The sequence below is a fragment of the Hemibagrus wyckioides genome, linkage group LG04, assembly GCF_019097595.1.
Source record: "Hemibagrus wyckioides isolate EC202008001 linkage group LG04, SWU_Hwy_1.0, whole genome shotgun sequence".
Lineage (NCBI taxonomy): Eukaryota > Metazoa > Chordata > Actinopteri > Siluriformes > Bagridae > Hemibagrus > Hemibagrus wyckioides.
The window spans coordinates 17,895,817-17,918,091 of NC_080713.1; the positions used below are offsets into that span (position 1 = coordinate 17,895,817).

Below are 22,275 nucleotides of genomic sequence, written 5' to 3' on the forward strand. Positions count from 1 at the left end.
ACTCTCTCTCTCTCTCTCTCTCTCTCTCTCTCTCTCTCTCTCTCTCTCCTCGGAACAGAATGTCAGGTTTCCATTGTTCCTACACGGTATCATTTAAAAGGGTGCACGCTCACTCTCTAAGCTGCTTTTATTTTTCTGGTTTCAGAATGGGTAAAGTTTCGTTTTAATCACATTTATGTATTTCTTTTCTAGGTAAAATAATGGTCGTGAGTGTTACAGTTATTATAATGCTGATTCTGTTTAGGCTCGTGCACGGATTGAATGCAATAAGGTCTCAGACGCTTTGGTGTTGCTCGCTAGCTATGTAGCTCGTTCATTTATTAAAAAAGTATTTGGGATTTTTTTTGTAAGTGGAAAGGACTGCGTAACATCAGTCAGATTATGTATATAAGGACAGAGCGAATAATAATCGTTGTTAACTGTCGCAGTGTGAAGATCTACTGAATTGGGTGTTTAACCTGATACAATAGTGTTACAGTTTAAACGGAGCTGTTTGCCTTATTCCTGTGATGCTGTGTGCTGTAATGATTTACTGTAAAGTAATGTGATGCTGAATATCTGATGCTTAAAATAATTTACATTCCCTCTGACAACGCCCAGAGTGTATTTTACTGTATCATAACATTATATTAACCTTCCACCCCCCCTCAAATACATATAATCAGCTTCTTTAAATTCTCACAGGTGGGATGTGGGAACTTCCATAACTTCTTCAGACAGTGAAAAAATAAAATCCTTCTGCCATCATGCCAACTGTGGTTCTTATGGACGTGTCACTGTCCATGACACGGCCTGTGTCATTGGAAGGCGCTGAGGAGTTTCAGAGGAAGAACCTGGCTGTTCATGGCCTAACCATGCTGTTTGAACACATGGCCACAAATTACAAGCTGGAGTTCACTGCACTTGTCGCCTTTTCATCCCTCTGGGAGCTCATGGTGCCTTTCACCAGGGACTACAACACTCTACAGGTACGAATTTTCCTGGTACAACTCAATAACTGTTGAGATCATTTAAATTTCACATTATGGAAAATGGAGTGTTTCACTATAGGGTTAAGAGTAGGAAAGAGTGACCTCAAACATTCATATTGTGGTACATTAAATATTACATTCAGTTCAGTTTACTAATTTTAGATTTTTTTTTTTTCTTTTAACTGCTGCACAGGAGACCTTGAACAATCTGGAGGACTATGATAAAACCTGCCTGGAGTCTGCGCTGCAGGGAGTCAGTAACATTGTGCAGCAGGAGTGGGGCGGCACGTGTCCCTGTCAGGTAGTGTGTGTGCTGTTAAGCACATCTAGGGATGAACACCATTCTTCCAGAGATATCCTCTCACTTGGTGTTTGATGATGGTGGTGGAGTTTAACATGTCTAACAAGTCAACTGAAACTCAAACTCACCCATAAGTGTTCGATTCGGTTACAATCAGGCGATTGACAAAGTACATGATTTAAATCATTTTCATAATCATCAGCATTCACTGAGTTCTTGTGTCATATGGAAAGAGGATATTATCTTGAAGAGACTATTCTCATCAGCATGCAAAGGTTTCATGTTCACTGAGATGAGGATAATCGGTCAGAATAATTTGGTATTGATTTGCAGTCCATTTAAAATACCTGCCATAGCATAACAAAGCCATCATTTTAAACCATTTAACACATCTGCATATAAACCGCAATAGATGAAAAATAACCAGACAAAACATTTTAAAGCAGTAGAGTTGCTTTCAGATGCTTGTCACATTTGATGTATTATATGAAAATGTTTAAAGTGGTTACAGTATTTATGTCCTGATAGTTGTGTCAGGTGACATACTAAATGTTGCAGGCATGTGTTGGAGTCAGCTAGGTCTTTGACCTGATATGGTGCATCATGTGTTTCAGACTGGCATTACAACTCAAGAAATCAGCATTCACATACTCTCACTGAATGCACATTTGAAAGTCAATAAATAATGTAATTTGTATTCCTAGCCCTTCATGATGGACTTGTTAATGGAGTTTTGGTTGTTGTTTTATTTGACGGCCTGTAGGTGGTGTTGGTGACTGACGGTTCTCTGGGTATTGGTCGTGGTTCTCTGCGCCACTCTCTGGCCACACTGAAACAGCGGGGAGAGGACAAGAAATTTCCTCTTCCCTTCCCTTTTCCCTGCAAACTCTACATTGTGTGTATTGCTAATGCAGAGGAGGTACTGTTGGCAAATTTTCTCTGACATTGTTACTCTATTTTAAACTCCTCAATGACATTAATCCCTGTTACAGGTCCTCTGTCCTTTATTTATGCATACTTGACCTTAAAAGGACCACCAAGCATTTAAGAGGGGTTTGCTTGTCTGTTTTCTTCAGTGTTGTTAATATTGCTGTCTGAGATGATTCACCTTGCTATACAATTCAAAGAGGTTGACTGCTCAAATGGATGAACAGGCCACGTAGGTTATCCACATATAATCTTAATTTGGATGTTATTTTTATTTTCAATCACAGCTCCAAGCCACTGATGCCATGGACAATTTGGAGCAGCTTCTCAGTTTAAGTGGTGGAGAGGGACAGATTTTTACTATGGATGGACCACTATGTCTGAAAAGTGTACAAGCAATGTTTGGGTGGGTGACTATACTGCTCTGTTTATCTGCTATACTGTGTGTGTTTTGTAGCCAGTGACTGAATGAGAATACCATGGACTAGTTGTAGTTGTAAGTCTGTAAATATGTGTTGGCAGGAAGTTGATTGACCACGCATACATGCCTTTCCACGCTGTGCTGCGCTGTGGGAACCTAGCGTCTGATGTGCAGGTGTTTCCCAGGCCAGAACCTGTGCTGTTGGATGAGGAGCTTGACCCAGTACCAAAAGCAGTGCAAACAGGTACTATTTGCTATTTTCCTATATTGTACAAGTGGAGGATCACCAGAGAAGTTTACTTTGGAACTAGTGGTGGTTCTCTATGTATTTGTTTTCTTATCGAATATACATACTGGTGTGTGTGTGTGTGTGTGTGTGTGTGTGTGTGTGTGTGTGTGGATACATATAAACAATACAAAATGTACAGTTTTATGCAAAAGTATTGGCTGCATTATAATTTGCTCTGTATTTATAAGAAAAGGTTGTGGTGATATTCTGTTTCTAGAGAAAGCTGGATGTTTTCAGAAAAGTAGTGTAGCAGTACTGAGTTGAATAAAAGAATATCAAATGTGAAAAATAGGCTGTGCAAAAGTTTGGGCACATTTTCAGTTGAGCTGATTTGAATACCTGTAGTAACTTCATGCTATTTGACTGCAACACAAAATTGATTTGATTGGCTCAAATAAGTTTACACTGCAAACACTGGTGCAACCAGTCATGAAGAAGGATATTTAAGGTAGCTAATTGTTGGTTTGTTTTCCCCTGATTCTCAACTAAAAATTAGCAATATGGGAACCTTGAAAGAACTCCCTAATGACCTAAGAACTAGGGTAATAAAAATTAGGAGAAGGATACAAAAAGTTATCACAAAGGTTTAAGGTCTCTGTCTCCATATATAGTTAGAAAATGGAAGGCCACAGAAACAGTCTTTGTGAAGGAAAGATGTGGTAGGCTGAGAAAAATATCTGAAAGGCAGAGGTGAAGAATGGTTAGAATGGTGACAGACCACCTCCAAAGAGCTTCAAGAGCATCTTGCTGCTGATGGTGTCATCGTACTTCGTTCCACAGTCCACAGTTTAAACAAGGAAAAGCTTAATGGAAGGGTGATGTGGGAAAAAAGCTGCATACTGTCAACAAGCAGAGTCGTTTGAGGTATGCAAAGGCTCATCATGGACAAGCCAGAATTATGCTGGAATAACGTGCTGTGGACAGATGAAACTAAGATAGAGTGATTTGGTCACAACCAGAAGCACTTTGCATGGTGGAAAAAAACAATGCTTTCCTGGAGAAGATCCTGCTCCCTACTGTGGGGCTGTGTGGCAAACACAGGTACTGGAAACTTTGTTAAAGTTCAGGATAGCATGGATTCCTCCCAGTATCAGCAGATTCTTAAGAATAATGTTCAAGAAAAAGGTTGAAGCTATGCCAGGGTTGGTTGTTTCAGCAGGACAGTGATCCGAAGCATTGTTCCAAATCAACAAAGGAATTCATGCACAGACACAAATACATTGTTCTAGAATAGCCATCCCAGTCCTCAGACTTAATTGAAAATCTATGGACTGATTTGAAGAAAGCTGTCCATGCTCGGCAGCCATCAACCCTGACTGAACTGGAAGCATTTTGCAAGGAAGAATTGATTGTGACAATTTCCACTGGGGAGCCTAAATCTTTGCATCAGTCTGTTTTTGTTGTGATACTGCATTGTTTCAAAAGTGAAGTGTTATTGTGTCCATAAGGTATAAATTATGTCCAAAATGAAGCTGCTGCTTGGAAAACCCTGCAGATTATAAACTCAAAATATGATAATTATAAGGGGTGCCCAAACCTTTGCATAAAACTGTATGTATTATATGTATTTGTGTATTTTTCCAGAGTTGGAGATTGTGGGTTTTATTGAGATTGGTGATATTGCCAGCCCTCCAGTCCTGTCCAGACACCTGGTCCTACCCATCGCTGTTAACAAAGGTTCCTACTCTTCAGATCCACTTCAGATTCTCTGTTATTCACTCCCATTGTATTTTATGACAAAATGCTGATTTCTCCTTTTGTGTTTGCTCTCAGAGCCGGATGAAGTGGGCGCAGGGGCTGCTGATGAAATGGAAGAGGACACATCAACCAATCAGATGGCAGGAAAGAGCCCAAATTTTTGTGTCCTCCTGCATGGCAGTCTGAAAGTGGAAGGCATGGTGGCCCTTGTACAGCTGGGGTAAGAAACTGTTCAAAAAGATAATCAAGCCCTGTTCTAGCATATCTTTTGTATAAAGTCCCTTGTGTCCATCTTTAATCATGAACTTCCTTTGTTAGGCCTGATTGGTATGGAATGCTGTACTCACAGGCAGATAGTAAGAAAAAATCAAATCTGATGATGTCCCTGTTTGAGCCTGGCCCAGAGCCTTTACCATGGCTGGGGAAAATCTCTCAGCTTGGACCCATTTCAGGTAGAATACAGACATTTTTAATTTAACATGTTTGAGTTTGAACTTTTATTTGATTTTTATTTGAAGTATTTCCACACAGGTAAAAGCAGTGATTTTAAAGTTTCGTTTTTTTTTCTGAATTATTATATTGATTTTTGTTATTAAATGTACTTCCCCTGACTTGTGGCTTACACAAAGATGAATATAACTGCTTACATACGGTACTATTATAAAATATTTCCAATATAAATTATCATAGGCTTAACGATGCTTGTCTATCATATATCATATATATATATATAAAATAAATATAAATAATAAAAAATCATTACATTTTAAATGATAACTTTCTGGATTTGTAGATGCACCAGAAAATCCTTATGGGGAGGATGACAGCAAAAGCCCTTTTCCTGTTCTTCCTAAAAGTAAACGCAGCTATGCCCAAAATGTTACAGTCTGGATCAAAGCCAGTGGACTGCAGGTATGTAAATGGCACTGTCAATATCCGTTTAAGGTCCAAGATGCTGTGACTAATGCTATAAGCAGGACTGAGCCTTATGTGGTTACAGCATTTGATTTGGGTGTCCAGTTCACAGCACCTCACTGACCGAGAACACAGACTGACAAATTAGACGTAATGTAGTATTATTGAACATGTAATGCTCAGTGATGCCAGTCCAAGTTTTTTTATTCATGTTCTTAGGCTTAGTATTAAGCAATAAAAAGCTGATATTTTGCAGCTTGCTGTCTGAATCACAGGCTCTTAATCAGCCAAACTGCTCACAGTGCAAAACTAAATGTTATTTCTTTATAGACAGATGTACAGAAAATCCTTAGAAATGCAAGAAAACTTCCGGAGAAAACGCAAACCTTCTACAAGGTAACATGCTCTTTTGGAAAAAGAGACTTGTATGGCCTTTATTTATTGTATTTTTAATGACTGAGAACTTTGTGTCTGTGTTAAAGGAGCTAAACCGGCTGCGTAAAGCCGCTCTAGCGTTTGGTTTCTGGGACTTGTTAAAATGTGTAGCTGAGCTGTTGGACAGGGAGTGCACCTTACTGCCTGATTCTGCCCATCCGGATGCTGCCTTCCAGCTGTCCCACGCTGCCCAGCAACTCAAATTGGCTAGTAGCGGTGACTCCAAATACTCAGCTTTCGATCATGTAATCACACCCATGCTCACTGACTTCTCTGGGGGAGGAAGTGGAACTGACAGGATGTAGGCGAATAACAAAGGCTCCTGCATAAAAACTTTGAAAATGTGTCACTGGAACCTGCTTCGCTCCTCATTGCCTTTTCAACTGTCACGAGGCTGACCAGACTGCAATAATTTCCTGGATTCTTTCATTTCTACAAGTTAAATCTTAGGAATAGGAAAAAGAGTGCTGAATTTTGTGGCACAGGAACCACTGATTCATGGCATCCCTTTTTGTACTTGGAAGTATTCGTGAACGAACCTATTTCTCAGTAAGGACTAGTTTTGTGTACATAGCATTTTTCTACAATTAAACAAACAAAATAAAAGTGCATCTTACATTTGTAATGTAGTTGATCATTTATTTGAAGCTTTATTTTAAACAATCATCAGTTGCCTGGTATTCAGTAGGATGTACTATGTCTGTTTTATTTATATAACAGCAGATTGTTGCCCCACTTGTGGATTCTGCTGTTTCGTTTAAAACTCTCACAGTCCCTGAGGTTGTTGGTCTCTATACAGTTTGTCTGCTCTTCCGCAGACAAACACACAAACATGTTCCAGGGAATGAGTGATGAGGGAATATCACTATTCTGTCGACTTCAAATGCCCAACACACTAAACATAACTCATAAAAGGAAAGATTTATAAATAATTACAGCTTTATCAAATTAATGTTTGTTTTATAGTTGAGTCAATGGATTTGAAAACAGGACTGTTAATGCACTTCAGCTTAGTGGAGGGATGGCTAACTCCGTCACTTCTTTAGATAGATAGTGTAAAAGAGCAGGCTGAGGGAGTCCTGGGTGAAGGCAGGACACTTCACTTCTTCCGAGGGCACCTCAGTTCGCTTTCCTCTTTTTCATTCTGAACCGTCTCCTCCTCTGCTTGTAGAGATGACGGAAGTTGCTGAAGAGTCCTGTAGGGGTAATACAGGTCAGAGCTTGTACACATCAATAAGATTATATTGCAGTTGATAGTCACACTGTTTTCTTAAAATGTGCTGTCAAAGAGGAAAGATTCACCCAGAAACATGAGCAGCAAGTACAGCTGCAGGACGTAGGAGAAGCTGAGGGATGAGCCGAGAGCTTCAGGCAAAGGGATGCTTAAAAACTTGGTGTCATTGAAGATGGGGATAGACTGGATAACTGCCACAGCTGATGGACAAACAAACCAGAAACAAGATCTGAACCAGACTGTGTGATCTGACTGTTAGCAAACAATTTATACACATCAACACTGCCTATATAAGATATAGCTGATTTAAACAAAAACAAAAAAAAAAAAGTATTCTCACCTTCAGCAAGCACACCAAGTGGGTACAGGGGAATCCAAATAGTATACCGTAGCCAGGTCAGTGTTTTCCATTCAGTGTCAATGCAGGCCAACATGTAAAAGGGGTACCTAAGGTGAATAATCGCATGCAATATATTAATAATCGCAATATATTTTATAAAAAAATATTAATTCTTTTTTTTTTTTCCATCAGATCTAATCTCTTCCAAAGTGCTATTTTTAAAAGCTACTTTCAATGACTAATGTGCTGTCTAACATGTATGCTAATGTGGGCACTGAAGTGTCAAAACCAGAGTTGCATGTAACTTCCTTAGAACTAGCAGCTGTGATTAAACAGATAAATTTCAACATTCAACATTAGTACACACTATACAGCCAAAAGTATCTAACCATTACAGCAATATGTGCTGTTTGAGCATCCCATTGCACATTTACGCCCCGCTTTTCGCTGTTATAATAACATCCACTGTTCTATAAAAGCTGTCTACTAGATTTTGGAACGTGGGTGTGATGATTTGCTTATTTAGACACGAGCATAAGTTTGCTCAGGCACTGATGTTGGGTAAGAAGGCCTGGTGAGCAGTCAGCATTTCACTTCATCCTAAAGATGTTCAGATCAGGGCTGCAGGACACTTCAGTTCTTCTGCTCCTGCACTGGTCAGGTGTCCACAACTTTTGACTATACACTACTCACAAAAAGTTAAGGATATTAGGCTTTTGGGTGAAATTTCAGGATGCACCTAAAATGCACTATAACCTTTACAGGTGAACTGAATTTGACCTTCTCTACACTTTTGAATGCACATGTCCAGATGTTCAGTGTTTCAGTACTTTTTGCATAACTTGCTGTTCTCTAACAAGGTGCTTAACGGCAAAATTCACAACTGGTGTTTAATCCATGAATCGACCAATAAATTTTCTGGTTCAATTAGAATTGGTATTTAAACAGTCCTCTTCATCATGCTGTTCACATTTTGACATCATGAGACCAAGAGAAAACCTAACACCGAACACAACAGTACCTCGCCACTGTGAGGCTTCAAACAGGATGTTCTCAGAGGGAAGTGGCCACTGAGCTTAGAGTGTCACAGAGTGTCCTCAGCAGGTTGTGACAAAGATACAGAGAGACTGGAAGAGTCACAGAAAGGCACAGAAGTGGCCTGCACTTTTTTTCTCCAGACCATAACCCTGCACCCCAGAACCTCAATGACCTGAGGGCCGCCCTTCAAGAAGAGTGGAATGCCACGCCTCAGCAGACAATAAGTTGACTCGTGAACAGCATGAGACGTCGTTGTCAAGCTGTAATTGATGGTCAAGGGCACATGACAAATTATTGAGACATTTTTTGTTGTGGTATACCCACCACTGTTGTTGGCTTTTGTTTCAATAAATTGTTTGAGATGAGGAAATCACCATTGCATGCTTCTACTTAAATGCCCTACTTTTTACATTTTCCATAAATTTCACCCAAATATCCTTAACTTTTTGTGAGTAGTGTATAGTACATTTCTTTACAAAGGAGTGATTTATATTTAGAATCTCACCTAAATATCTCAATGGCACTCCAGAGATAGAAGACAAAGAAAACAACAGGTTTGTTCTGCATTTCCTCTAGGCTTCCAAAGATGACAAAAAGGACAAAGTTCCTCCCCATCACCTTAAACAGTTTAGGAAGACAAAATAAGACTTTCAACTTTGACACTGTACAAGATCACACATTTATTTATACATGAGTGAGTGAGTGTGTGGGTGTGTGTGTGGGTGTGTGTGTTGGGTGACTGGAGACCTGCGATACCACAAAACCTAAAATGACACTTTTTCCTCCCTAATGAAATACATTAGAATGCACAAGAATAATAATTACTTGAAAGAAAGGCAACTAAATGTAACCTTTGCATTAATTTCTTTATACAATCACTAAACACTGTCATGTAAAATAGAAGAATGATGGACATAAGTTGCCTGTTTTATAGGTACACACAAAAAGTGAAGGAGGCTTGCAGTGTATATTTTTTATGTTGAATATGCACATCAGCTTTGTTACGGTGTATATAATAAGGCATGATCATGTCTGCTTTGCAGTGTAACATTTACTTCCTATTTTAATGCAGTGTAACATTTACTTCCTATTAGCAGTACACAAATGTCTTCTTGTGACTCACTGTTCATTTCCAAAGACCAGATTCAGATCTTGTTCCAAACATGGTCATTATATACTTACTGTGCTTTTATTATACAGATATCATGAATGCACTGCGAAATGACTGAAAACAAACCTCAACTCTTCAGCATTTACACGCAGGCAACATATAAATCATATAAAACAGAGTGCCACTGTTCCTCAGCATTTGCTGTGGCCAATGACCATAAACATTGTACCACATGATCTCATGCAAACACCTGAAATGGAGTTTACAGGAGAACAAAAGGGAAGAGCAACATCAGAAAGCCTAGAGTGATTCATTATTAAATGACGTAGACTAAATGTGTTTGAAATATATTTTGAGACATGGCTGCATGTGCTGTCTTGCTCAGAGGTGGACAGTGACACTTTTGTTGAATTCACTTTCAGCTGTTAATACCGCTGATTTTACTTCATGTCCTAATATCATAAGTTTTATACGAATGCATTTAGGTTAATTAATCATTCAAATCGGTTACTTACAAACATCTACTAGGACCTTGTATGCCAATAAACAATATTAGTTAACAGTGTAAAACCGCTTGAAAAGGCCAAACCCTGGAGTTACAAGGAGGTGTATTAGACGTGGAGTACGTAAGGTGATGGTCTGACATGAATAGTGTACCCAGTGATTGTGAAATCCAGACACATCATACACGAAACTTTTTATTCAAAGCAAAGTGTCTTTAGCAGCACTAATTTCCTCACACACCAATTCACCCTCTTGTATACTGTATTGAGAAAGTGAGTCATAGGAAGTTGATTCTGGCACACTGCACACTAATGAGCATACGACGCATTGCTTGGGAAATACCAGATCCATCACCTAATGCTGGCTCTAGTAACATGCTGCACAGCATTAAAATAAAACGTGGCAACTGACTTACATACTGCCTAACCCTGTCCTCCTATTATACAATAATTTGAACCTCTTTTGGCCAACAAGTTTGCTGTGACTAACAGGATTTGGTGAACTGAACTTGTGTTCACCCAACTCACTTGCGAGAGAAATTTTCTGGGCAGCCAAGACAGTAATGCTTCTAAAATAGTATTTCACTACATACTCAGACATTCCTGAAGTCTGAATGCGGTCTGTAAACTGATTTTAATATTGATTAATCATGAATTAGAAAGTTGTACTGTACATCTGACATGATCTACAGCACTCACCTGTATAAAGGCAGGCATCACACCAGTCCTGACTAATCCCAGAGCAGGATTAATGACCTCTGCGATGGCTAGCATCTGACAGAAGTACATCACATCAGCAGTGGTGTGAAAGGTATCATAGAAAGAATCTATTCAGAAAAAGAAAAAAAAGATCATTCCATCATCAGAAAAAGGTACATCTGTCTTTCTCTCAGTAATATTTACAAAACTACAAGTGCACTGCATATAAAGTTTATCAGGACTGAAAAGGATGGTTTGTCTTTTAGATGACAAACAGAATGTTCACAGCCTCGACAAAAGCTCACGTCTGGGATAATAGATACAACATAGGAATGGTGTAGTCTCTGCGGAGTTTTAAAATATATCCTCACCTTCCCTAAGTATGAAAAGACGGACTGTCATGTTGACAAAGATCCAGGAGAAGCCAAGAAACTGAACCAGGTTGTACATGAAGAGATATCCCTTTTTCAAGCCTAGGTAAGCTGGAGGAAATTCAAATTGGTATCTTAGCATGTTGTATTTAGACATTTTCTTGCTTTAAAAATATTTATTTTCTGTACTACAAAAATTAAAAGTTTACTTACGGTCCTTTGGAATCCTTGATTCAATGCTTACTTTATTTATTTTTTCTTCCTGTGGAAACATAAACAAAGGTTAGTGCCTGCCAAAATATTTTCTTCTGTAATGGTTTAGCACTTGTGAAGGAAGTTTCACTGCGATTCCAGTCATGAGAAACACATCCTACAATTCAGAAATCACTTAACCTTTTGTCTCAGCTCCATCTCGGCATCTGACTCATCCAGCCAGCGGTCAAAGTCAGGGGCCAGAAACACGGGCTTCTTCTCCTGCATGGTGAGTCGATTCCACCAGCAGTGCTTCTGCTTTTTCACTGTGATATTAACCTGCCGCTGGGTCGATTTGTGTTTTATCTAGACACATGCATGGCCCAAAAGAAAAGCAGATATAGTAAAAAGCAGTCAAATGCATAACTGGTGCCTCACTGATTTAAATAAGCAAACAAACAGTTCTCATTCTGTATGTACAAACAATAAATTACCACACGAAACTTCCTCATTTCTACAGAAGAAAAGAACCACTAAGATCCTTTAAAAACTGCCCAAACATTTAAAAGTGTTGAATAATTTCATTAAAAAAAATCCTACCTGAGGTTCCACTGGATTTAAGAACTCCAAGCTGAATTCATATTCATTTTCTCCTTTTGCTCCATGACCCTGACCTGGCACAAAAACAGTACGTGAACACATCCAAAAGAAAGCCGAATAAAATATTAATAGCTACTGTAGATGGCTAAAAGACCTACCTCTAAACTCGAGGGTGTTGTCTTGTACACGTATGTCAAGGTTCTGCAAAACACACACAAAAAAACATTGCTTGACTTCCTTTAAAAAACAGAACAGACCCGATGTCTGTGCTATGGTAAATACGAATAAAATGACATTACATGGCTTAGAAACTGGCCTTGGCTTAAAGAACCTGGAACAAATGATCTGTTGTGTGAACTGAAGCTATGTTAACCTCCAAAGGACTGGCACTTGATATCCATCATTTGCATTGAACTGACGTTCACAACAGGTTACCTGGAAGCGCAACAATTGCACTATTGTGTGAAAGTCTTCGGGGCCTACATTTATAGTGCTCTGACCATGGATTTGTCCAGTTAAGCTGTTTGCACACATGCAACCGTTGCTCAACACTGAGCCACAGACAAATGATGGGGCTGGAAGTCGTACAAAGGAAACATCTATCCCTGTGTATAAGCCACATGTTCCCTCATCCACTACCTGAAAATTCAAGCCTTTAAATAAAACATGACTGGTGCAGATGGCTGGCTCGTGACCTTAAAGGAGCAAGTCATGGGTCTGTATCAACAAAGAGCGCAGGAAACAGATACGATATTAATATTGATTAATTACGATAATAATAATACGATATGGTTCTGGTGTTTATTTTCTGTTTCAATAATAATAATAATAATAATAATAATAATAATAATAATAATAATAATAGGGGAACAAATAAACCCAGAAAGATTCCATTGTATTTTTGTAGGCGAACTCTGAACTCCTGTTGCAATAAATCAATAATTATCACGTTGGTCATAAATTTCCCAGTATATATATATATATATATATATATATATATATATATATATATATATATATATATATAGGCATTTTTCTCTTTGTATTTAATATCCAAATTAGTGACAGAATGACAACTGTTAGCTCATTTAGCTAGCCAGCTAACTGTCAGAAAGAACTGCTCGATATATATAAAGGTGCACGTGCCTGCTAGAAAATGACACAGATATCTGAGCACATTTCTGGTCTATAAGTTTAGAGAGGATTATATATTCCTAGAATAAAGCTGGGGCTAGTGAAGTGGCAGCTAGCCCGTGCTAGTTAGCGCGATTTCATTGAGGGAAGAAAACACCACTGTTACCTTTGCATCGCTTATCTCCACCCGCAGGTAAATTTCGCCGTGCCTCTGGGCCCAAAACACGTGCGGCGTGAGAGTCTGCATCGTCAGATGTTTATGCGGCTCGGTATAATAATCACTTCAGGTCCTGGAACCTGTGCTGAATAAATGCAGACCCACGACTCATCAGAAGCAGGCTGAGGGTAGATGCATAAGCAGGCTTTTGACCAGAATATTCGGCGGCGAGTTGTGCGCGTGCGCGCGAGCTTCTGTACAGTACAGCGGCGCGAGCACTTTTTTTTTTCTTTCTCTAAACACCCACGAGAATATGCCTATATAAGGGAGGAACAGATTGTGTGATAAGCTGCTGCCATTTTGTCACTTCAGGGTGTTTATCTGATCGATCTTGTTGCTAATAAAAAAAAAGATATGCAAATATGGTTATGAATACAGGCAGTGATGAGTATAAAAATGTGTACATATTGATGTTAATACATCATCCTGCCACTGGGGGCGCTGCCGTCAATTTTACCTCATGTAACGGCAATGTTGACGGAAGTGAAACAAAGAGCAACATAGTTTCCAAAAACACGTTTCTACATGATCGTGTTTTGAAATGTATTAACGTTGTCCGTCACAAACCCGCCTTCGATGAGAAGAAAATGTAATATGTTATTTGCAGATCTCGTTACAATGCAGCCGGCTTGTGATTTGACCAGCGTTAGCTCAGCGCTGAGTTTGAGTTCCACTGGTTCCACATTTCGTGTTCTCCTGGGTGTAACTGGTAGTGTTGCAGCATTGAAGTTACCATTGTTGGTGTCACAACTTCTTAAAATCCCTGGGGTATGTTTATAAAGCAATATTATTAGTTTTAAAGACATGTTTGACTGAGAAGTTGTGTATCTGTCAGTGGAAAGTCATTGTGAATATAATTGTATGGTACTGATGTGTCCAGCAGGGGGCAGTCTTTCTGCTCTATCAGGTTTCAGTGTTGCTGTAACTGCTGCATCTCCAATCCCTCCCTCCCTACGGCACGTACACCGTCCAGGCATAACATTATGACCACCCGCCTAATGTTTGTCCCTATGCTGCTGCCACAACACTTCTGACCTGTCGTGCACTGTGTATTCTGACACCTTTCTATCAGAACCAGCATTAACTTCTTCAGCAATCTGGGCAACAGTAGCTTGTCTGTTGGATCGGATCACCAGCCTTCGCTCTCCACGTGCATCAGTGAGCCTTGGCCATCCATGATCCTGTCGCCGGTTCCTTCCTTGGACCACTTTTGATAGATACTGACCCCTGGAGAACGGGAACACCCCACAAGAGCTGCAGTTTTGGAGATGTCGTCTAGCCATCACAATTTGGCCCTTGTCAAACTCGCTCAAATCCTTTCTCATTTTTCCTGCTTCTAACACATCAACTTTGAGGGCAAATTGTTCACTTGCTGTCTAATATATCCCACCCCCTAACAGGTGCCATGATGAGGAGATCATCAGTGTTATTCACTTCACCTGTCAGTGCTCATAATGTTATGCCTGATTAGTGTATAGTGCCCTATAAAGATTGTAGATTTCATCCCATTCTTTTTTCTTTACCAACAACTGTCTATGAAAAGATACATGGTTGGTGGAAGACTTTAAATTTGTAATAAATAGCATGGTTTAGACCACATTCATGCATTCATTCATCTGCAGTAGCTGCTTTATTCTGGTCAAAGATGTGGTGGAATCTGAAGCCTATCCCAGGAATGTTGGCTGTGAGGCAGGAATACAGTCCAGATGCGACACCAATACTACACACACACACACACACACACATTCACAAGCAGTTTCTAGAGGAAATTCAGATTAGCCAATTCCCAACATATTTTTGGAAGACCCTAGACTAGTTTGGTTCTTTAAAAGTGAGAGTTGATATGTGTTGTCATATAATCTTAAAAACCGTACCCCCCCTCTTTGAAGATTGATGTACGGGTAGTCACCACGGACCATGCTACCCATTTTTACGACATTGGCGAAGTTCCTGTCCGTGTCTACACAGACAAAGATGAGTGGGAGGTGAGTATGCTTGGTATCCATGTTTGGTATGCAGATTATGAAGAGATAACCATGTGAATTTCATCTGTCTTAGATGTATAAAACACGCTCAGACCCTGTGCTACACATAGAGTTGAGACGGTGGGCCGACCTGCTAGTCATTGCTCCGTTGGATGCGAACACACTCGGCAAGATAGCCAGTGGTATTTGTGACAACCTTCTGGTGAGATGTTTCTTTAATATATAGAAATATACATCCAGAAACATTGTCAGGGTTGAGTTGAGAGTTGATCAAATTTGTAGTGAAAAGCTCTGCAAATCCCTGGAGGTTTGCTTTAAGTGTTCTGTATTAAGCCACATTGGTTTGAGGATTTTATGCTTTGCATACTTTTCTGGGAAGATAAGTGGCATACCATATCACTAGAACCTACACAAACTCACTTTAGTCTTGTAATGCTGTAATAGAAAGTGAGAAATTATAGTAGCATTAGTATAACATAAGCATACATTTCCATAACTGGATAAACTTGATTAGAAAAAGTTTTATGACTCTCCACACACACACACAATCAGAATCTCTCTACTTTAATGATTTCACAGACAGCTTATATACAGGCATTCTCACACAAGGTTAGTGGAAAAAGGAAGGAAAGGAATGTAAAGACAAGAGCAGTAACGAGTCAACATTCCAGTTTGGGAGTGAAGGGAGTGAAACCCCCGGGTTTATCTCTTTCCTTCTCGCAGAGCTAAGACAAGCAAAATAAAAACTCAACAAGGTCAATCATGACTCACAAATTCTAAATTAATGGTCTGTTACAATGAGAGATTTTTTGTAATCTAACACTGCTCCTAACACTGCTCTCTTTGTTCCCAGTATAAGCCTTGAATTCTTTATATGCAGTATCATCATGTTGAGTAAGCTGTACATAGGCAGGATTCATTAATTGTGTAAACATCTTAAGCATACGTTTCTAAAAAAAACATGGCAAAAAACTCATAAAGACATGATTTACAATGGTCTTTTGGTGATTGGGACTTTTCACTAACACATGGTCACCTGGAACAAAAGGATGAGTAGACTTTCTGCAAAGAGAGGCAAAGAACAAGAATGTTCTTGTCATGCAGTTTGTGCAAAGTTCTAATAAGTACATTCTTTTATTCATTGATAATGATGTCTGAATCCCATGTAAGGCCATGGGACTTTACACCCATGGTGTGGGAAGTTACTGGGGCTTACTGGGAGCAGATCAGGCCAACTCTTTCAGCTCTGATCAATTAACAAGCTTGGATTAAAGTCTTGATTATCTGGATTAATGTTTCTGCCAAATGAATATGTAGTGTTTGTCCCTGACAGACATGCATAGTAAGAGCATGGGACATGAGCCGTCCTCTACTCTTTTGTCCTGCCATGAACACGGCCATGTGGCAGCATCCGATCACTGCCCAGCAAGTGGCCACACTTCAGGGTTTCGGCTATGTGGAGATCCCCTGCATTTCTAAGAAGCTAGTCTGTGGAGATGAAGGTATAACAACATAATTGTAACACCTTTTGTATTTTCTGAATACTTACAGAGTATTCCTCAAAGAGCCTTTGTTCCTTGAGGACTTTCAGTGTTTATTTATGTGTAGCATGGACTAAAGTTTGGGCCCATTTGCAGGCAAAGGTGCAATGGCAGAGGTGTCGACTATCGTAGATGCCATCCAACAGTATCTTCCGAAACCAGCTGAGAAAATCACAGCACAAGGGGATGAACACTGAAATTAGAATCCTGTATATAATGAATATATCACCACAATCAATAAGCAAAATTCAATCTTTTTTAATATTTCTGTAAATATAGAAAAGATATTTTTCTTTAATATTTGAAGTGTATCTTTAAAAGCATACTCAAATTATAACTCTGTAATTGACTGATTAAAAATATCTTCATAATTTCCATTTCTGTTGAAATTGCTTGTGTTCCTTTATAGGTCTCTTCCCCCATATTAATGCAGATCTGTTTAGTTTTCCAGTAACGTCCTTTCCATTTCTGAGCAAATCCACCCACTGTCATGTGTGTTAGTGAAGTAAGTTTTATAAATATGAACTGAATGTGAAGGCAGCTTGACTGTATTTAGGGACCTTGGCTTTCTGAAGGTCAACAGTGGGATTAGCTTATGTCCTGGTTCAACAAATCCTCCTAGCAATGCCTAACAAGTTATACATTTGAGTAAGTATTTATCTATTTTCCATGTTAGCCTACTGAATCCACCATCTCCAGATAAAGTTTTGCATTGAAACTATAAGAATAATCAAGTGTTTAGCTGTTGTAGTCAAATAGTTTGGTTTTTTAGTATTCTGTGTCTGTATCATATTTAATTTTCATTTACACAGTTCTGTTTTACTCTCCGATTGGATTTGTGATTAAACTGTGTATGAGGACTATTGACCCCTGGCCTTTGGCTGCATTTCATTACGATGATGCGCTATGACACATGCTTTATTTTATTTGTCCACTCCTTACACAATAAATGTTACACTACTGCACCACTGTTTGCCATTTAATAAAGCTACATGCAAATGCATTAAAAAAAGTAAAAGTCATGTTTTTTGTGTGTGTGCCAAAAACAATGTATACATAAATACTTCACTTTCTTTCATTTTCACATATTTTTTTTTACTTACCACAGAACCTGTAGAAGCAAAATGCATCCAGGTGAAAAGACGTTTTAGGATAGGTAGAATTTATTCCAGCTTACTGTATAGAAGTGACTTATAAGCTAATACTACCTGTACTACTAAACGTTCACCTGATTAATAGACATAAACAGACTGATAAAGTGTTTATGTGCACATGTCAATATAATATATATCGTGGCAGAAGAGGTTAAATAATATTTGCCCAGATTTGTCTGTGGGATTAGTACAAGACATTCCATAAAACAAATTGGGAGAGCGTTCATCTTTCCTACATGAGCACAAATACACTGTTTGCCTGTCAAAGCTGCCCAATATTACACATATTTACCGTCATCTTGAATTGTAATTAATGAATTAATTTTATACTGAGGAAAACTATATCATCAAGAACTCAAGCATCATCCAAATACTGGATCATATACCAAATACTGATTTCTTAATGTTATTTAGCCAAAGTATTAACACAATTTGTTTACAAATTATTTGCATTTTGTTTTATTTGAGTTATTAAAGCTCTGCAAATACTGCATGATCTTGGGTTATTTTGATGTGTTGTCATTTCCTTTAAATATCCACTCTAAATAACAATAGTTATATTTTGAATTTAGGAGAAATATTGTCAGCAGTTCAGTGAAAAAATGAAACAAAACTGTTCATCTCACCAATACATGCACCTGTAAGAAAAAAAACATAAGAAACTGATTATTTTGCAGTGGTCTATTTTTTTCTTTTCCTTTTATGTAAATAATTACTTTAAAGATGTTCTCCTTTTTGGATTTCCCAGATTTTTGTAATACTGATCTTTGCACCAGTGCCAGTTCTTTTGCTTCGACTCTTCCCGGAGCAGCTCGATTGGGTTTAAAGTTGGGTGAGTGCACAGGTCATTCCAGTATAAACAACCCCACCATCTTCCTCTACAAATAGTTTTTAGGTGTGTTTGGGGTTGTGGAAAAAAAAAAAAATCAAATATTAGCTAGAGGACCTTCAAAAATTCAGGGAGTTTCTGAAATTTCCACAGGTTGTGTTCAACGCCTGTCAAAACTTGTTAGAATTATTATTTAATGGCAATAAGCCATAATAAGACTAAGACTAAGGAAATAAGACTAACAAATACTGCACCTAAATTGTATTTCAGTGTTATTTTCAGACTTAGAAATCTAAAGTAAGGTAAACCTAGGTTTTATCTGATAACAGATTGAAGCTCCAAACTAACTGATCTTTTGATTGAACCTTTTAGCAAACCTGAATGTCACTGAACATGTTTGCCTTCATATTTGCATGTCAGCTGTATTTTCAAAGAAAATTGTAAATCATTTTTATGTCTTCTTCTCATCAGAGCACTGAAAATTTGCTATTCATTTCCTTTCCTTTTGCATTCCAGGGTATGAGCCAGTGCTTACAATGATTCAATACCATTCTTGAAACTATAACCATGCAGATAATCTTTTGTACATTTTTGGCATACCTATACTGATTTGTTTAAATAGTAAAACTTTTATTCTTATGTATTTTGCGAAGTTTTCTTTAAAACCTTTGTAGATGGCAGGAGCTTATTTAAAAATGATGTTTATTGACATGATCAAGGAAAACAAAGATAGCAATACAAGATTACTCAAAAGGACATCTTAAAAAACATTAAAAAAAAAACACTGTTGAAAGTTAAACTATAACCTTAAGTTCTTACTCAAGTTAAAGTACAAATATGACCAATGTCTCTGTATTGCAAATCATAATGTACTTTCATGCTCCTGACTGCTTTTTAGTGAGCCTTCAACTGCTAGACTAAGGAATGTAGGCAAACATTAACTAAACCTAACTAATGACAGCTATAATCTTGTAAATGTTAGGTAGCATGATACCTGCTGTAAACTAGTCTCTAATCTTATCACAGTGCAAACTGGTTAGGTAAATACCAGGAAACAACAGATATGAATCATCTACACCTCTGTTCATATCACTTCCACCTTACTATGTAGTTCAAACCTCAGATATAAAGAAAATTTTAAATATTGAGACTTGAATTACTACTATATATATATATATATATATATATATATATATATATATATATATATATATATATATATATATATATATATATATATATATAGTGCAAACTACATATATATATATATATATATATATATATATATATATATATATATATATATATATATATATATATATATACAGTGCAAGTGCAAACTGGTTAGGTAAATACCAGGAAACATCACACCTCTGAATGAATCATCTACACCTCTGTTCCTATCACTTCCACCCTATTCAACACCCTACACCCTACTTATTTCAACCTCAGAAATAAAGGATATATATATACATATATATATATATATATATATATATATATATATATATATATATGTATGTATGTTCAGAGGTGTGATGTTTCCTGGTATTTACCTAACCAGTTTGCACTTGCACTGTATATATATATATATATATATATATATATATATATATATATGTAGTTTGCACTATATATATATATATATATATATATACACTATATTGCCAAAAGTATTCGCTCACCCATCCAAATAATCAGAATCAGGTGTTCCAATCACTTCCATGGCCACAGGTGTATAAAATCAAGCACCTAGGCATGCAGACTGTTTTTACAAACATTTGTGAAAGAATGGGTCGCTCTCAGGAGCTCAGTGAATTCCAGCGTGGAACTGTGATAGGATGCCACCTGTGCAACAAATCCAGTCGTGAAATTTCCTCGCTTCTAAATATTCCACAGTCAACTGTCAGCTGTATTATAAGAACATGGAAGTGTTTGGGAATGACAGCAACTCAGCCACGAAGTGGTAGGCCCCGTAAACTGATGGAGCGGGGTCAGCGGATGCTGAGGCGCATAGTGCGAAGAGGTCACCAACTTTCTGCAGAGTCAATCGCTACAGACCTCCAAACTTCATGTGGCCTTCAGATTAGCTCAAGAACAGTGCGCAGAGAGCTTCATGGAATGGGTTTCCATGGCCGAGCAGCTGCATCCAAGCCATACATCACCAAGTGTAATGCAAAGCGTCGGATGCAGTGGTGTAAAGTACGCCGCCACTGGACTCTAGAGCAGTGGAGACGCGTTCTCTGGATTGACGAATCGCGCTTCTCCATCTGGCAATCTGATGGACAAGTCTGGGTTTGGCGGTTGCCAGGAGAACGGTACTTGTCTGACTGCATTGTACCAAGTGTAAAGTTTGGTGGAGGGGGGATTATGGTGTGGGGTTGTTTTTCAGGAGCTGGGCTTGGCCCCTTAGTTCCAGTGAAAGGAACTCTGAATGCTTCAGTATACCAAGACATTTTGGACAATTCCATGCTCCCAACTTTGTGGGAACAGTTTGGAGCTGGCCCCTTCCTCTTCCAACATGACTGTGCACCAGTGACCAAAGCAAGGTCCATAAAGACATGGATGACAGAGTCTGGTGTGGATGAACTTGACTGGCCTGCACAGAGTCCTGACCTCAACCTGATAGAACACCTTTGGGATGAATTAGTGCGGAGACTGAGAGCCAGGCCTTCTCATCCAACATCAGTGTGTGACCTCACAAATGTGCTTCTGGAAGAATGGTCAAAAATTCCCATAAACACACTCCTAAACCTTGTGGACAGCCTTCCCAGAAGAGTTGAAGCTGTTATAGCTGCAAAGGGTGGACCGATGTCATATTGAACCCTATGGATTAGGAATGGGATGTCACTTAAATTCATATGCGAGTCAAGGCAGGTGAGCGAATACTTTTGGCAATATAGTGTATATAGAGAGAGAGAGAGAGAGAGAGTATATGCTATGTTTGACACAAACATTACGTTACGTTACGTATTATTGCATGTTCAAGAATTTCAGCACTGTTTATTTTGATGCCCGGGTGCTGCTCCTGGTAGATGGGTAGTACCCCTGCTGTGATTTTAGTGTGTTTCCAATCAGTTATGTAACTGTTTAATTAAACTTTATTTAAATTCTACTCTTCTCTCAAGCAAAACTAGACCCAACAACGACTTTAAATATGGGTCATGAAAGATGGAAAACAAACTTGGGTAAGATAAGTCAGGTTGCGGGAGTCCAAAGCATAATGGGATGCTATTATATGTCTAGAAGGTTGTAAAATCAGCATGAAGACCTGAGTCTATGGGGAGAACAATTATGGTGAAAGATATAGCCTAAAGGTTGGAAAGGTATAAAAGGTTGGTGCACAATTGTGTTGGTTAGATCATTTGCA

At 38.5% G+C, this 22,275-nt stretch overlaps 3 protein-coding genes across 3 annotated transcripts; 2 read left to right on the forward strand and 1 right to left on the reverse strand.

The window, feature by feature from the left end:
- The first annotated feature begins 30 nt into the window (after nt 1-30).
- Nucleotides 31-6,582, forward strand: ints14 (integrator complex subunit 14). Its single transcript, XM_058388591.1, has 12 exons — nt 31-150; nt 685-968; nt 1,165-1,272; nt 2,036-2,191; nt 2,487-2,605; nt 2,722-2,864; nt 4,494-4,586; nt 4,683-4,827; nt 4,926-5,059; nt 5,401-5,519; nt 5,853-5,918; nt 6,005-6,582. The coding sequence occupies exons 2-12, from the start codon at nt 747-749 to the stop codon at nt 6,260-6,262; spliced, it is 1,563 nt and encodes a 520-aa protein (XP_058244574.1). The 5' UTR covers nt 31-150; nt 685-746; the 3' UTR covers nt 6,263-6,582.
- hacd3 (3-hydroxyacyl-CoA dehydratase 3) lies at nt 6,583-13,588 on the reverse strand. Its single transcript, XM_058388592.1, has 11 exons — nt 13,346-13,588; nt 12,204-12,246; nt 12,046-12,119; nt 11,647-11,811; nt 11,467-11,515; nt 11,254-11,364; nt 10,883-11,010; nt 9,075-9,187; nt 7,532-7,638; nt 7,260-7,391; nt 6,583-7,153 (listed from the first exon to the last, which is right to left on the reverse strand). The coding sequence occupies exons 1-11, from the start codon at nt 13,424-13,426 to the stop codon at nt 7,077-7,079; spliced, it is 1,080 nt and encodes a 359-aa protein (XP_058244575.1). The 5' UTR covers nt 13,427-13,588; the 3' UTR covers nt 6,583-7,076.
- Nucleotides 13,589-13,853: 265 nt separating this feature from the next.
- Nucleotides 13,854-17,937, forward strand: ppcdc (phosphopantothenoylcysteine decarboxylase). The gene is made up of 5 exons (XM_058387106.1): nt 13,854-14,164; nt 15,286-15,381; nt 15,455-15,583; nt 16,715-16,883; nt 17,019-17,937. The coding sequence occupies exons 1-5, from the start codon at nt 13,973-13,975 to the stop codon at nt 17,117-17,119; spliced, it is 687 nt and encodes a 228-aa protein (XP_058243089.1). The 5' UTR covers nt 13,854-13,972; the 3' UTR covers nt 17,120-17,937.
- The last annotated feature ends 4,338 nt before the right edge of the window (nt 17,938-22,275 follow it).

Bases quoted from the DNA above. Each gene is read 5' to 3' on its own strand.
- ints14 (XM_058388591.1), top strand. From the start codon at position 747: ATGCCAACTGTGGTTCTTATGGACGTGTCACTGTCCATGACACGGCCT. The intron at 4,587-4,682 runs GTTCCTACTCTT...GTTTGCTCTCAG, and splicing joins ACCCATCGCTGTTAACAAAG to AGCCGGATGAAGTGGGCGCA. The intron at 5,520-5,852 runs GTATGTAAATGG...ATTTCTTTATAG, and splicing joins TCAAAGCCAGTGGACTGCAG to ACAGATGTACAGAAAATCCT.
- hacd3 (XM_058388592.1), bottom strand. From the start codon at position 13,426: ATGCAGACTCTCACGCCGCACGTGTTTTGGGCCCAGAGGCACGGCGAA. The intron at 7,639-9,074 runs GTGAGATTCTAA...TATTCACCTTAG, and splicing joins AGTGCCATTGAGATATTTAG to GTACCCCTTTTACATGTTGG. The intron at 7,392-7,531 runs GTGAGAATACTT...TTTGTCCATCAG, and splicing joins ACTTGGTGTGCTTGCTGAAG to CTGTGGCAGTTATCCAGTCT.
- ppcdc (XM_058387106.1), top strand. From the start codon at position 13,973: ATGAGAAGAAAATGTAATATGTTATTTGCAGATCTCGTTACAATGCAG. The intron at 15,584-16,714 runs GTGAGATGTTTC...TGTCCCTGACAG, and splicing joins GTATTTGTGACAACCTTCTG to ACATGCATAGTAAGAGCATG. The intron at 16,884-17,018 runs GTATAACAACAT...GCCCATTTGCAG, and splicing joins GCTAGTCTGTGGAGATGAAG to GCAAAGGTGCAATGGCAGAG.